The sequence below is a fragment of the Echiichthys vipera genome, assembly GCF_963691815.1.
Source record: "Echiichthys vipera genome assembly, chromosome: 3".
In the NCBI taxonomy this organism is placed as follows: Eukaryota; Metazoa; Chordata; class Actinopteri; order Perciformes; family Trachinidae; genus Echiichthys; species Echiichthys vipera.
Window position 1 is genome coordinate 27,231,662 of NC_139828.1, and position 16,524 is coordinate 27,248,185.

A 16,524-nucleotide genomic window follows, 5' to 3' on the forward strand; every position below is an offset into this window, starting at 1 on the left:
TGAACATTACCACAATTTTATTTAGACACATCTTAGCATATCTATGATTTTCACTTTTAACACTTCTATTAATGATTTTGTACATAATCTCATTTTAAGAACACAGTGGGCTCATACTGAAAAATACCCAACACAATCATGTTGCCTCTTTATAATTAATAAGACAGTGAGTGTAATCACAGGTTTGAAGACACTGTTGTGTGTGTGTGTGTGTGTGTGTGTGTGTCATGTTAACTCTTACCTGAGAATAGTTGTCTTTGGTGAAAGCTGCCGCTGGTGCTGCTGAGGGAACTTTCCTTTGACTGACTATGAAGCAGGAAGCTTTCCCAGCAAACAGCCCTTTATGGCCCTTTGACTTTGCTCCTGCAAAGGTAGAGCCACCCAGTGTCACCAACACCCAGACTCACACACTCAACACACTCAATACTCCATATGTTTTGATCTTAATTGATACAATTCGTGGTTAAACATCAAATTTCAACATGTCAATTTCAAACATGTTCTTTCCCTGTAAATTATCAGAAGTCTGTCTGCTGAAAAATGTATACTTGGCTTCACAATGATCGATGACTAGAGACTACAGAGGCTACAGCAGTACTGCTATCAACTATTCATAATTTATATGTTAAATATATGGAAAACTAAATGAATCAGAAAAATGTGTACAAGACACAGAAACCTTGAAGTCTTTTCTTTGCTAATTTTCTTAGAAACACTGAATACTGTATTCTTTGTCGACAGAATCAGCAAATGTGTGCCAGAAATCCCATTAAAAGGCGACAGTGGATTATCCAAATGCCAGTAAGTCATTTTCCCTGATCCATAAACAGACGTCACAGGTCAACGGGCTGTGCTGTACTTCCATGCAATTATGTTGTAAACAGCAGATAGTAAAGAGGAATGACTGGGCTCACTCTGGAGATGTGACAATGTGATATCACAGCTAATACCATACAAGCTGTACGGTCTGGGATCAGATTGAGAGATCAGACTGAGCCATTAACAAATTCGCAGAGGACAATGAAATAGCTGAAATCCTACAATCTGCCCGGTTATTCAGCATGTTCCTCATATTTAAAGATCAGTGTCTGACCTTGCCCCTTGAGAGGATCCATTATAATACTGTAAAGCATTAGTCAGTTTATCTAGTTTGGCAATGGAATGTGGTTTAATGTTTTTAAGCATGTACAATAATAAAAACCTATATTAGACTGAGAAATTAAAGTGGAAAAACATTTTTTAATTTAACTGTTAAAGGTCCCATGTTATGTCCATTTTAAGGTTAGCACTTGTTTGGGGTTTCTACTAGAACATAACAGTTAAAAAACACATTGTTGAATATACCTGTATTCACCCTCTGTTTAAGCTCCTGTCTCTTTGAGCTTTTCCAGTCTATCTCTTAGTCAGCTCTGATGGGTCCGTATTTCTGGGTCTCCTGCTGTCATTGCAGTCGGGGATTGACTGTAGCAGCACTTTCTGCCCATATATAGTTTTTTTGTGACATCACAACAGTACAGAAGTCCTGACTGCTCGTTTAAAAGACAGTTTCTGAATACAGGCTGTGTGTTTCTCTGTTGCCTGGGCGTTTGATACTTTCACAGTATTTATAAAGCACCTCTTTATAAAAAGAAAAAGAATGAAAACAACAAAAAGACATGGAACTCACTTTTTACAGTATGGGACCTTTTAAGCGTTAAAGGAAAACAATAATAAACAGTGATATCCAGTGTATGTGGTATTGTTTAAGTATCTTTACTATAATTACACAGACAAAAACAATGTACAACAGCTGGATGGTTCGGGCTCACTTCATCTTATAACGTCATTATCGTCACACTCTGCAAAATGAAGCGGCGCACAGCACACGGCACAAAATGTTTCATTGAGTACAAAACTTGAGAATAACCAGGTCAATGGAAAACCAAAAGCACATTTACAGTGATTTACATTGAATTCAATCCACCAGTATGATCACACCAGGATTCTCGCTCTTTACTTTCTGAAACCAAAGGAGAATATTGTTTTTACCGCCTTCACTTCCATTCACTTTGGACTAAGTAGAGGATTCACAGCAGTTTAAATGTAAAGTTAACTTGGCATTATGCATGTGCAGTATGTTCTCGTTTTCAGATAACCATCTATTTATCCTTTAAGAGCATTTTTTTGGATATTAAATGAATTAAAATTTGACACATTTAGGTTCTCTGCTTGTACTTTTTTTTTTTTAACTCTACCAATATAAGCATTCCATTATCTTTTAGATTACATCTAAACGTGTGGCTGGCAATAGGTATGGTTTATCCATACTAGATGAACAAATCTGAACTAGAAAATGCAGGTGCAGGATATTTGGAGAAAAGGGGAAGCGATGACAGAATAATATTTTAAGAATATTTCAACAGCAGGTGAAACAGCTTTCATGTGTCCCTGTCCATTTCACTTACACCGACAAAATGAAGGCACAGATAAATGAAATGAGATAAGCTCTAAAGGAATCCTTTTAAATCCTTTGGCTTTGACCATTTCAGTTACTCTCATGTGGTTCACCTTAACTGAAATACTCATTTAGCCAAATATCAAAGATTCCCAAAGTTTCAGTTCAAAATTGTCTTAAAAGAAGAGGCCGAAAGTAGGTTAGTAAAACTGGTCTCTGGGGCCTTCAAATTTAGAAAAAAAAAAGGGTGGGGGTGGGGGGTGGTTGTAGTGACAGGGCCGTCCAGTTGGTCACTCTAATGCAACCTACAATGCTCTACGCTCAATAGGTGTGTTAGGTCTTGAATGAGAACCTATTCCTGATGGGCTTGTCTGCTTCTGGAAGCCCTCCTGCCACTTCTCTCTGCTCCCTACTCTCAGACGGACAGGGAGGGTGCGTGTGATTGTATGCAGCAAATCATAGCACCAAATTCTGAGCAGCTCCATCACCCCTTCAGAGAGGGGCTGGCGGTGGGTGTCGACAGAGAAAAAGGTCCAAGCGAGCTTATGCCCGTTCTTTACGCTTCAGTTTGGAGGATTTCTTGACGGCACCGTTCTTGTTCAGCAGCTTCAGAACTTTCTCCTTGTGGTCGAGCACTTTCATCATGGTGTCTCTGGCCTCGCCCACCTGGTCCATCACCAGCTTACAGCGCTGCATGTTACCCTGAGGACAAACACACAAAAACCTTGAAAGCACATCTTTGCGTCTGTCTGTGTGTGAAAGCAAACAACAGTGGCTAAAGACAAAGGCTACATCCACCCTAGTCTCTGTGGAGATCTTCTCATTCTGGGATGGGGGAAAAAACGCCTTGGCGTTCTATTTCTTTAAACCAATCACAAATAACATAATGTGCAAGGATCAGAACAGAAATTACGGATATATTGCCCTAGCACAGTTCAACCACTGTTTTTTCAACATTGCGATAGAAACGATACAGAAAAATATATATACGACAGCCATTTGGTTTCATTTTGACAATACATTTACTGCGCTACCCTATCCACACTACATTTTCATCTTAAAACGCATAACAATTGCTATGTTCAGGCCTGATGTCGACACTGCTTCCGCATATTTGAGTCCCTACAACTGAGACTTTTAACAACTCTGCTGACCCCGTTTTAGCCTTATTGGGTGTCTGTCGTGACGTGTCCTTCATTAGCTGTGTTCGAAATCGTTCCCCATCACAAAAGTAGTGCACTATATGGTGTGAACGTCATTTTCTAGTGGTGTTCGAATTCTTCGTGGTTACTTTCATTTGCTATATAGTCCACTTTAAAATACCCACATTGCACAGCTAATTTGAGTGTACATATGATGTACACTACATTCTACTCCCACATACCACAATGCATTGCGGTCGTGTTTTTAGCCCGTGGTAAGCAACAATATGAGCCTTACACTGTGTTAACACTGGGTCAGTATGGACAGAGATAAGATCTGAAAAAGGACTCATACCTGTATTAGCTCGTTGATTCGGTGAAGGTCATCATCGGAGCCTGCTCTTTTCTTAGGAATTAGGCCCTCTTGAAGGGTAGAGAGGCGGCTGTACACATCATGCTCCAAACTCGACTACAGAACAAGTAACAAACACACTGTTTTTAAGTCCAATCAAAAAAATGAAAGAGGTACGGAAACCCTAAAAGGCGAGGTGAAAGCATTTTTGTTTTCGGGCATTGTTGGCCAAAACCTAAGTTTATCTCCTACTTTGAGGCTTAATTAGGCTGTTTTGAGGGTGAGAAAGCCACACTGAATGAATTGCCTGAATACAATATGTTTAATACATGTAACAACAAAAAGCGTTGTTGTAAAGTTAAGTACACACCTGGACATTATTTGTATATTACAGCTGATGCGTCTGGTCATATCTGTTACACAAGAGGTCTGTGTGTTTTGACTGTAGCAGACTGCTGTTATTTTCAGGTGATTTAAGAAGATAAACATAAGATCGACAGCACCAGTCAAAGGTTTGGACACACTTTCTCTTCACCTTTGACTGGTACAGTAACGTGGGTAGTGAAGTGAGCCGCCGGACATAGGTCTTGTGTAAGGTTTTAGCCAACAATGCCACATTACCTTTCAGGGGATTCCGTAGTAGATGTACCCATGTTGTTGTTATGTTTTAATTCTAACAAATATACGTTTAACATACATACATGGTCATAATATTTCCCTGCAACATAAGGACAAAGCCGATTTCATTGTGCTAATGTGTATTCCGTCTGTCCACCACAAACCAAACTTGGCCTTTATCAAGATCACTGATGATTTCGAGAAGACCGTTAAGATAAATAATACAAAAGAGTTATACTGGTGCAGGTCTGGGGTCAGAACTCACCAACTGTCTGAGTTGCGCAGCACACAGGTGAATTTTCCAGCCTTGTGCTCTGCATGCCACTCCTCTCTGGTTGGCCATATCCTGTAGGTTGCCCTTCTTCTCCTCTGAGAGAAGAGCGAAGGATTGTTGTTAGAAAGAAAAAGCCACCATCTTTCATTCTCATTTGCTGAATACGAAAATATGCATTTTTGTCGGTGACCAGGAAGCTACTGACCTTTGACCCGGATGTCGCTGTACCTCTGGAAGTGGTGGTAAGCAGCTTTCCAGGGGTTCCGGTAATGCCGCAAAAGAGTAACAGGTGGTCGAGGCCTGACCGGTACATAACGCACTCCTTCCTCATCTGGAAGACAAGAACAAGTGTTGAGCAAGTGCTGATTACACACGTCATCGTTATCACTGCAACAATGGGTGGCATGACATTACTTACCAACATATTCCCTGGGTGGAGATTCACGTCTCTCAGCCCTGCCGGTGATGGGCCTGCCTGGGGCTTTCTCCTCATCTGTGCTGTTGGTCTCCACCATCTCGCTCTCCTCCGTAGAAATAACATGCTGCTGCTTGCGGGGCTTCTTTCTTGGGGAGGCCCCGGGGATGAGATCTCCTGTGGCAGGAGTGTTCAGGGTGGAGGCCTGGGTGTTTAGGGCTGGGGCTGATGACAAGTTTGCATTGGGATCTGGGGGAAAGAGATAAACACATTGTTTACTTGTGTGTTTATTTCATGTTTCTTACCTTCATCAATTTTACAATAATTAATTTCACTGATGACTGATCCGCTGCTCACCTGGCTGGGATGTGTCCATGGCCTCCACCTCCTGCTTAATTTTCAAATCTTGGCAGGCGGAGCTAGCAGCACATGCTGCAGTGCTACTGGCTGCAGGCTGAGTGGGGGAGGCCACAGTGTTAGCCATTGAAGCTGGAACAGGGGGTGTTACAGCCATGGCTGCTGGCAGGGCTGAAAGGACAGCGGACGGCTGGGAGGGAGGTGCAGGCCCTGGTGTGGCGAGCATGGTGGGGATGGCTTGGGCGAGGTGTTGGGCATTGGAGGACACGGCCTGCTGCTCTCCTCCCTGAGAAGGCAGTGCCTCCACTGTAGCCATGACAGGAGGGGCCACTGCCATGTGCACCTCAGCTTTGGGTTTCACGCTGAGAGAGGAATCAAAAGTGTCAGGTTACAGATTTGTATCATAACTTGAAATGACAGGACGTGAACACAGATGTAACTGATGTGATTGATGTGACGGAGGCTCACCCTGCAGGTCGGGGAGATCCTGCTCCCCTCACGCCACTCTCCATTCTGCCACTATTGGGTTCACTGGGCTGGGCGGGGATCAGGTTCTTACGAACACAACTGAAACACAAACCAAGCAGGATTGGTTTGTTAGAAGTAAACAATTAGCCATCCTGTTAGAACTTTACTAGTCTCACGCTGACAGTCATCCTGCTATAAAGTGACTATGTGCAGGGTTCATACAGCTTTTGAAGAGTAAAATTCAAGCACTTTCAATATACTTAAACCAAAAACTCTTTATTATCGCATCTAAATAGTTTCTGTTAATGCAAATGCGAAAACAGGAAGTTCACAGAATGCATCTATACCCACAGCAGTCAACATATATTGTCAGTTTATTTTACCAGCTGTTCATTAACTGTGATTGTACCGTATGTTTTGATGTCATGATTATTTAAAGGTTGCTCATTTGCAGAGTAAGGGATCAACAGAGGACTTATCTATTATCCCAGAAGAACATTTACATTACCACAGTTTAGTGTTAATGGCTACTCTTTCAGTTCTTTACTTTTTCATTTTGGATTAGGGTCAGCTTTGCAACATCAGGAGATGACATTTTTGATTAACATGAGCTTGATATTATATTGAAAAATCAAGCATTTCTCAAGGAGCATATTTCTATTAAAGCATATTTTTATCCCTGAAAACATAATCGTGAAATTAAATATTTTCAATACTTTCAAACTTTGTACAGACCCTGTATGTGCCGTTCAAAGGCCTACTTTTAAAAAGTCAGTGTTGTACATAGCAGCCGAGAACCCAGTTTCCTGTTTAGGTCTAAAATTAGGTCAAGTTTGAGGTAACCACAGTCTGTAATGACTCAGCAAAAAAGCAAGAGATACCCTCTAAAAATGTGACATATTTTAGCATCAAACCTCATTGAACAATTCCTTCCTTATTTTGATTACGCCAGCGATCAAATCTCACAAACACAAAGCTGCTCTGAATTATTTAAGACACCTTTGAGCTGTTAAGAAAGTTTACTGAACCTTACAACACAAACGTGTTATAAACTGATAACAATATATTCCAACAGGCCCACTGTCTCACATGCTGGTGTTATACTCACCCTTCATTAGCGGGCTTCTTGCGGAGGATACTAGGTCTCGGGGAGGAGACCAGGGTTGGGGCTCCTCCTACTCCTACTCCTCCTTGGGTGTGTGCCTGCACCATGGTGGCAACTGGCTGGGTGGTGCTGAACGTGCTGCTGATGGGGCTAGCTACAAAGCCATCAGCCAGAACAACACCTGAAGTATAAACAGTCCACAACTCAGTGAAGCACTTAACACAAATTCACTTTAACTGAGGCAGGATAGATTTAGTCAATACCAGATTTTGCTTCAGACTGCGCTTGTTGCTGCTGCTGCTGAGTGACTATCGGTGCCTGCTGTAGTCCTTGTGTGCCGATTGGTGCAGACGTATGCAGGCCCTGCACTCCTATCGGTGCAGGCTGAATGCCCTGCGCAGTGATTGGTGCTGGCTGGATCCCTTGTGTGCTGATTTGCGCAGATGGGAGACCGAGCCGATCCACTGCCATCAGCTGCATGTGGTTTAGATGGACAGTGGTTGCCACGCCTACGCCAGCTTGGGTTGGCATTGCTGAACTCGGAGCTTGAGGAGTAACTTATTGAAAGGGAAAATACAGTTAAAATGAGATCTTTGTGATTCCGAGTTACAGGGTTATTAACCTTCTAGTTTCACATTTCATAAGTACAGAGTTCAGCATATTTTGTCAACATTTCAATTAGTCACAGTCCAAGCTTTTTTATGTCCAGTCAAAAGAAAATAAAGGGTATGTTACACCACAGCCATGAGCTTTGACTGCCAGTAAAACAGCAAAGGGAGCTTACCAGGATACTGGCGGATGGTAGATACAGAGCTGCTGATGGGGGTGTAGGTGTGCGTCAGAGGGTATGACGAGGAGTACGCCGGCAGGAAATACTGGAACTGAACAGGCACAGAGGGCCTTAAAAAAAAAACACACAAAACATTAATAAACAAAATGAAGTCATAACACATAGATGTTTCTGTTTTACCTTATTATGATAACAATGATAAATAAATAATTATATCATTAAAACACACTATACTGTATAATTATATGATATGTGATATAAATTATCGCATTTGTGGCCACTGATACGCAAAAATTAACTAAATGGCTTTCATTTCTATAAAAAAGCCAAACACCTGTGGGGTGTGGGGGCAAGTAATGTCATCAACGTATGCCCAAACACTGTGTAACACTGTAACACTGTGTGACACTTTGTAACACTGATAACACAAACTACAATGGCAAGCATATAGAGATTTCCTTCAGTTTATTTGACTTGCTTTCCGCAACATAACAAATGATATCAGTGGTCTCCTTATTACCAGAAAATGTGCATTTTATGGATGTTTGTTTTTATCCTGGTATAACTGTGTCAATGAGTGAGACTGATTGACCAACTACATTGTATGCTCACCTGTTATCACTTCGTGCTTCCATGGTGACAGGGTTAGGAGATGACCGATGGCCTGGGATGGGGATGAGGTTGGTTCTCTCTCCGGGGTATTCGGTCTGTACACGGGATGATGAGTGGGCGATGGGCTGAGGGACTACTTTAGCTGTGAACAACACAGGGGAATGGTTAAGAGAAAGATGCATTAAAACAAACTACGTCTTGTTTAAGATTAAGATAACACCTCCTGCTTATGAAGCGCTCAACAGTGTTCCAACCAAAGACACCAAATTGGCCAACTCACCGACAGGGATGGCAGAGGTGGTCACTGCTGTAGCATGAGAGGAGTGTGAAGCCATTGTCATGGTGACAATAGTGTTATTGGTCATTTGGGTATGTGGCACAGAACCTAAATATGAGGAAGACAGGATTATCAATAATTTGCGTAATTCATTTTGTGTTCCTTTAGTCAAACGTTACAATTGTTTGTGTTTGTAGACATAAATATACATTAAGTTAATACCTATTGTGGTGGTTGATGGCACAGTGTTAGTGGCAACTATTGGTGCAACAGTTGCTGCAGCTACCGGCGTCACAGGACTAAAGATGGGCTTCTGTGAGCAACAAAAAAATAAGAGCAGTTATTCACTGTATCACTGTATTAAATGACTATTCACTATTTTTGTAAACGGCCATCCAGAAGCATTAACCTGCGTCATGGTGTGCGGAGGCTGAGGCTTTTGAGCTCCAATTGCAGGGTGAGACGGCAGCGTGATCCGTGTGGCGGTGTCCCGGGACGTCTGAGTCCTCTGAATACTGACGGTAGCTGGAGGTGGGTTAATGGTCAGCCCTTGACGCCTGGGAAAAAAATGACTGCCCCTTTAGTGCATCAGACACGGGTATAGTTTAATAAAAGTCCAGAAGGAATGGTCAGCAGAACACATCTCTATGTATATATATCTATATCCAGTTTTTAAAATATATTGATATATTTCCAAACAAGATATAGGATAAGACAATATTGTGTATATCGAGATTTGTCATGTTAAAAAAACATAAGCATCAAGCCCTGCCTTATGCCATTCAGACTAAATATAGCACTACATTAAAGAACACAAATGGCTGTTTAGGAATTAAAAAGAAGGGGGTTCAACTCATCAGCACAGACTGTTTAGTTCCACTTTGCTGTTAAACTCAGTCATTAAATGTAGTTAACTTAAATCATTAAATATCTAGTACCTACACATGCAGCTCTTATTTAGGCCCTAGTTAATACATTCTTGGACTGCCACTTACCCATGTGCCACCTCCGCAGAGTGAGTGACTGTTGGGCTGATAACTGGGGACTGAGTTCTAGTTGCTGAAATGGGGGCCACCACAGTCGGAAGCACAGCTGTAGACGTTGTTACAGCAGGGCGGGACTGTGGACGGAGGAGGATTACATTGTTACACAAAATGTTTATAAAAAGGTCCAACATGATAGCAACACTTCTTTAGATGAAAGTACAAACTGGTACCTGAATAGTCTGGTGGATGATGTGCTGCACTGTAGGCTGGCCGGGGCCCCCACTTGCTCCGGTGGCTGGTCGCAGGACAGTTTTGGAGCTGGACATCACAGCTGCTGCAGCAGCCCCTACAGGGAAAGAAATACTCTTGTAGAGAAATGCACTGCTACAAATGAGTGGCAAACGAATTCCTGTTTTAAGGACAAGCAAACTGGCATACTGCTCTTATTACATCATAAATACCTCGAGGTAAATGGGATGTGAAGGTCTGGGGAGGGACAGCAGGAGTCCCAATCTGCAGTGCAGGGGTGCTGCCCCGAATGATCAGATGGTGTAGGTTGCTAGAGTGACCCTGAAACACAATAAAGAAAAAAACACAACTTCAGTCAACAGCAAGAAAGAGACAATAACATACACTGCAACAGCATCCTTACAGTGCACTCACCTGCTGACCACTGATAGTTGCCACAGGAATAGACTGGGTTGGAGCAATACTGCTCTCTATGGTGACAGTAATGTGACCAGGCACCTTGGGGGGTATAGGGATATGACCCTGGTTGGAAGCTGGTGCTGGGGCAATAAGACGACTCGGAATAGGTAACTTCAGGACAGCCTACAAAAAGACCCCAAAAACATTTCTGTTTTTGCAATGTTCTTACGATGTTAGGTGAACCCCCCAAAACATATGACAATATGACACAACATGTTTGCTTAAAACACTGTTTGCACATAGCAAGTATCCTTATTAAGTTGGCAGTCAATGTTGTTGATGGACCAGTTATCAAGCACAATTAGTAAGAATAATTAGCTATCAATGTGCTTCCAGTGTAAGCACTGTGGGAACAATTTGTTTGGATTTATTACTAATTGAGTAGATGGTGTATCCATAACAAAAAAAAGAAAAACTACCTAATTACCTAGGTATAAAATCAACATATCAACTTGATATTTCAAATCTCTTTGCTGCAGTTGAATTATGCCGCATGAATTATTTAAAACATTTGAAAATCAGTCGCTGAAATTTTGTTAAAATGTATTTTCAGTCACAGGGTTCAAGAACTGCTCAAGAGTGTAACATCTCAAACAATTACATAAAAAACCCATAACAGGGGAAAAATCAACCTCAGTCAGTGACATTTTGTTGTTCTTCCACCACAGAATTAATTATATCTTTGCCAAATTATGTATGATTAAACTGTTTTCATCTCACACTGAAGATGGTAAAGATGCACATTCTTTCCAAACATATACATAAAGATCCAACAAGTTTTAACAGTTAAGAGACACAACCATCACCTTCATCTGTCCCTCAGTGAGGACTGCAGGCTGGCCCTGTGGGAGGTGGACAGAGGGGGCAGGTACAGCCACAGGTGTGCCAGGCTGGATGGGAACAGTTTGGGGAGTAGCTTGTGGCTGGCCGAGTGTCTGTACTTGTGGGTAAGGTCTGACCACCATGGTCTCCTGCTTGTCATCTCTGAATGCCAGGGTTCCCCCGCCTCCGGCAGGTGGATGATCCTGTTGCCCGCGGTCCTCCCGACTGCTGTCTGCATCTGAACCAGCTGAGGAAAAACAGTTTGATTTCACATTTACGTACAGGTGTCTCACACATGAAATACAAACTCTAATGTTTTCCATGACAATAAGTTACCTGGATTTGACGGCTGATTGACAGACAGCAGGTTTCCTGCAGCAGGGATCTGAGGGGCTCCTCCGCTGGAAGCAGGCAGCCCGTGTCGGGGGAATTGCTGGGAGCTCATTTTAACTAATTATGGCCTAAAATAGTGTCAAGACAGTACATTAATTCCAGTTACAGACATTCCGGTGATATCATAAAGGTTTGAATTCAGCTAAGTGCATTCCTGATATACATGTAGGGCGTCTACAACAATAAAAGCCTCAGTTTAACCCTTTACAGGCAGCGCGGGGAGATAAACAGGCTAATGTAGCGCTGAGGAGTGATATGGTCACGGGCGAGAAAGAGCAAGTCGATAACATTCACGATAAACGAAGGGTGTTGGTAAAAATAGATACCGTTATAGATACAGTTTCCTAGGAAAAACAAGACATTTTGTGGACCTTTGTTTACCGTTAGATGGACAATAACATGACAAAACTGCTCGACAACAACTGTGTCGTTGCCTATCAAATATCAAGTTTAAACGCACGAACAAAACCGACTCTTCGAATGCCTACATCTAAATGTCCAAACGCGACACCAGCTCAGTCAGACAAAAACCTCTATAGTCGCTCATGTTGGTTCGGTAACCTCAAAACTACAAAGCTAACTTGTTAGCCAGCTATCGTAGCTAGCAGCAGGCTAACGTTAGAGTCGCTAGCCCTGCTGCCGCCGGCTTTAAGTGATAAATGGGGAACTTCCTAAAGGCTACAACTGCGTAAACTTCGTAGGGCTTCACAGACAAACACGTTTCTACATGTGTGCAGACGTTACCGTATCGTGGAGGTACTAGGCAATGGTCGTTTTGTGGATTACAATTTTTTCCATTCGTCTTTTCTTTTTTCCAACATGTAAGCCGGAAGAACGCTCAAGAAGAACCGGACCTCCCTGTCTTGTTCCACCAATCAGGGAGAAGACCCTGAGATCTCGGACCAATCAGAGCTCCGGAAATGTTTTGACCAACCTAAACCTGCAGGGGGAGAGGGGGGGGGGGGGGGGCTACGACCTGCAACACCGGAGTCACGTGGTCGCCGGAGAAAGCCGAGGTAAAGCTGGAGCTAATCTACTAGCACTGCCCGACTGTGGATACTTCTATTACGATGTCATAAACAAAGTCGTCGTACATAAGCCATTGATGGAAGAAGTTATCTGTTTATTTAAATCCTGCTTTCAAACTAATTCAGGAAAAGTACAGATTTTTAGTAAAATGTAGCATACCAAGTATCAAAATTAAAATACAGACACATCTCTTCAAAGTTAGACTATGTCATATTGTTTGGTTATTGTTGTACAACATATAGGAACAATTAAATGTTGTAGCTGGTCTATGTTCAGGCCTATGTATTTTTTTTTAATATGCAAAGGCTACTGTGTATCATGTATGTTAAATGTTAATCTACAAGGCTAAATGTAGTGGAGTTAATTACAATACTTGATTTTGAAATGTAGTGAAGTGGATGCATAAAGAAGCATAAAATACTCAAGTAAAACAGGCAGATGTGACCTAAATCATTTGGCTTAAGTCCAAAGTCACCGAGGTCCGGTCAATACCTTAATTAAGGCAAGTCACCAGTCTTTATTTTCTGTCAAGTTCCAAGTCATCAAACAGTGAATTAAATGTAGCCCATGTCTAAGTACTTTCCACCAGATGTGTGTTTGACAGTGTTTCAGTATGCGTTTTGAAAGGCTTTGCAGTAAGTGTGGCCCAGTGAAATGCTACTGAAACGTAGTGTGACAGACATATCGGCTGAAGCCTTCGGCTAACTCCGGCTCTCACATGACCAGCCTTGCCTCCAGAGTCTCCCGCTTTACAAACTGATTGGAGCTGGTTGCTAGACTCCTGCCAGTGAACTAAATGTGATCCCTCCCAGTGCACTAGTGCCACTGCAATGCTTTCAGTGAAACACTAGAGAGCAGTAGCCGACTACAGTTATGTCTTACGAGTCTAAGGACTCTATTGAGGATGATTTTGACCTGACTGATGTTTGAAGGAACGTTCTTGAGCTGAGCAAAAGAGAATTTGAGCTTTTTTTTTACATGCAGAAGGAAAACTCATGTGTAAATAATCAAATAACTGATGGTTGGATTCCATTAAGAATCACAATCACAATCAACTTTATTGCCAAGCATGTAAGCAGGTTACATACCAGGAATATGACCTGCCAATTTTGTGCATAGCGGTTCAAATATACCAATATACAGATATACACATAATAAAAAGAAGACATTCAAATATTACAGATAAAGAATATAAAATATAAAGTAATTTAGCTGCTTCAGATTCAGGGTTCTGGTTCTTTGCATGTTGGCACATGTCAAGACTTATACAATTAAATAGATTTGTAACATCTGTGCAAAATTTTCACTTTATGAATATTTGGGACATTACATTTACTTGTGTAAATCTAAACAAACTGCATGTTAGGGTGAGACAGGGTCATGGGTCATGTGTGTGACAGCGCGTATGACCATGTGCTTAAAGCCTATTCGATTCCCTGGGGATTTCCTGTTTTTTTGAGGTATGGCTTTTAGTCTCACAGTTTCTTCAATTATTCAGATGACTGTATCTGTGATTATCCTCACAGCTGCAGGCCCCAGCTATTTCCCAATGTAACATGCAGGCTACCCTCTGCCAACTGCCCTTACTGAAGGACACCTGAGCATTTCAAAAGAAGCATACTCCCTGAGGTTATTCAGCTCTTGAGTTGTTAACTGTTGCCTTTTTGTTCAGATCTATAATCAATTCTAAACTGTGTTTGGTTCTGGAAAAAAGGTTACAATCAACGAAAAATCACCTTTGCCTTTAAAGACAAAAGATTCATAGCCAACACATAGTTTTCATCTAAATTTCAGCTTTACTTAGAAGGATTATTCGTTGCCTCCGAGACATTACCATGGCAGAGTGTATAGCTGTATTTTTTTTTTTTAAAGCTATGGATATTAAATGCCATTTTTAGTCAAAGATGTTATATTATTGCATCAAGAAGTTATTAGGTCAAGAAAAACACATTCATTTTCAGTCATCACCACCTATGGCTGTTTTGTTGTATATTGTCAATTAGGCATGGGACGATATGAACATTTCATGTCACAATTATCCTGGCCTAAATAATAGAAATTTACAATATCATCTTGATAATTATAAAAAAAAATACACTTACAACCCTGAAATGGCACTGAAACATATTGGACTCACTTTAACTTATACATTTATTTTATATTTATTTATCGCATCACAGATAGGACACAATCTTAAGTAAAGTAATCACAAGGAAACCTTTTATTTAAAATGGATGAAATGTGGTAGATGCTCTCTTCTACATGCATACAGCCATTTCTAATGATCAAATTAGTAGTTGTTGCTGTTGGGGTTGACAAATACATGCACAGCAATGTTAATTGTACATGCAAAAAAACACTACTTCTCTTAATAGGCTGCGTCACATGAGAAGATGGACTTTCTGATAAATAAAATGCATTCTTCTTGATTCGAACTGTTACTTATGAGTTGTGTCCCAATTAATATTAGTGTTAGAGGACAAATGGTAAACTGCAGTCAGTTCAGCGGTCAAGTCACTTGTGAGGACCCACAGAGGTATAGTTAAGTAATCATCTTTTACGTACACCTGGGCCATAAAGGGTTGTATAAAACATTCCTGCCTGTTGAGACATGACCACTAAATTCCCTAGCTGTGCTCACTCACATACACCTGTTGGTATGTTGCTTTAACTGAGAACTTGTGAAACCCTCATGACAAGCATTCTTTGGATATTATTGCTGACTACTTAAGAAAATGATGTGGGTTACAAAGGCTGGTGTGAGCGGCACGGGTGAGTCAAGCTGACACTAAACTAGTGCAACATCCAAGTATTAACATGTGTCTGCTGACAGGGGATTTTCACAGTTATGCAGTTATCTTCTGATCTCTGCCATTTAACACTAATGTTCCACTTACTCATTCGTCTACATTGTTAAATAGTCATTGGCAGTGTAGACATAAAGAGACCGATTTTCACAGGTAACTAGCCTGACTAACCTGACACACCGACTTAAGTGCCATTGTTTTCATTTAGCCTGGAGATCGTACTCCATAGCACATCTCTGTGTTCATTCAGACATAACACTTTGACTCATGCACTCATCTCTTCCTACAGTGAATCAGTCTTTCTGGGTTGTGCAGCTCAGTTGATTCACTGGGAACCACAGAGACTATGAACAGTCAGACAGCCATGGTAAACCAGGTGCCTTGTGCATGTTTCATGAAGAACACTGTCCTGTGTTTTTGTTAGCCTAAATGTGGAAACAGAAAGGGACAGACATCGGCTGAGTTCACTTTCTAAGGGCATGGTTAGGGGTTACAGTATTTTCATATTGTATTTAAGTGTTTCCAAGTCAGGTTTCAAGGCCTTGAGGGCAAGTCCAAGTCTTCATTAACACATTTCTAGTCAAGAAAGTCTTCAAGTCTCTGGGTTTTTATTATCCAAATGGCATGGCTTTCGATAATGACATTTTCTTTTCAGAACTGTGTAAACAGTGTTATTTTATAGCTGATACCAAGTCATTTGAGGCATAAATGATAATTAAATATTAAATTGGTCATCATGTGAGGTCTGCCTAGTGCTATCTATAGGTCTTTTTTGTGTTCTCGGATTTAACCTCATCAAAAAACTGAGTGTTGTCTGAATTAAAGTCTTTAAGGAGTCTAATCTAAATTAGATCGAGTAAAAATTCATGATTTCAATTCATATGATTTAAGACTCAAGTCCAAGTTGCAAGTCAACAACTCTGCCTGATAAGTTT

The 16,524-nt window shown here is 41.3% G+C and overlaps 1 protein-coding gene across 2 annotated transcripts; it reads right to left on the reverse strand.

Annotated features, from left to right (window-relative positions):
- Positions 1-1,748: 1,748 nt before the first annotated feature.
- Positions 1,749-12,589, reverse strand: sap130a (Sin3A-associated protein a). 2 transcript variants are annotated; one of them, XM_083911529.1, is made up of 21 exons: positions 12,498-12,589; positions 11,697-11,821; positions 11,345-11,607; positions 10,494-10,661; positions 10,292-10,400; positions 10,061-10,176; positions 9,840-9,964; positions 9,254-9,401; positions 9,067-9,157; positions 8,848-8,952; positions 8,568-8,709; positions 7,950-8,065; positions 7,429-7,722; positions 7,169-7,346; positions 6,061-6,159; positions 5,593-5,954; positions 5,239-5,484; positions 5,026-5,151; positions 4,812-4,915; positions 3,932-4,045; positions 1,749-3,136 (listed from the first exon to the last, which is right to left on the reverse strand). In XM_083911529.1, the coding sequence occupies exons 2-21, from the start codon at positions 11,803-11,805 to the stop codon at positions 2,978-2,980; spliced, it is 3,174 nt and encodes a 1,057-aa protein (XP_083767655.1). In that variant the 5' UTR covers positions 11,806-11,821; positions 12,498-12,589; the 3' UTR covers positions 1,749-2,977. The 2 variants fall into 2 exon arrangements, with proteins under 2 accessions (XP_083767655.1, XP_083767656.1); XM_083911530.1 differs by lacking the exon at positions 10,494-10,661.
- Positions 12,590-16,524: the final 3,935 nt, after the last annotated feature.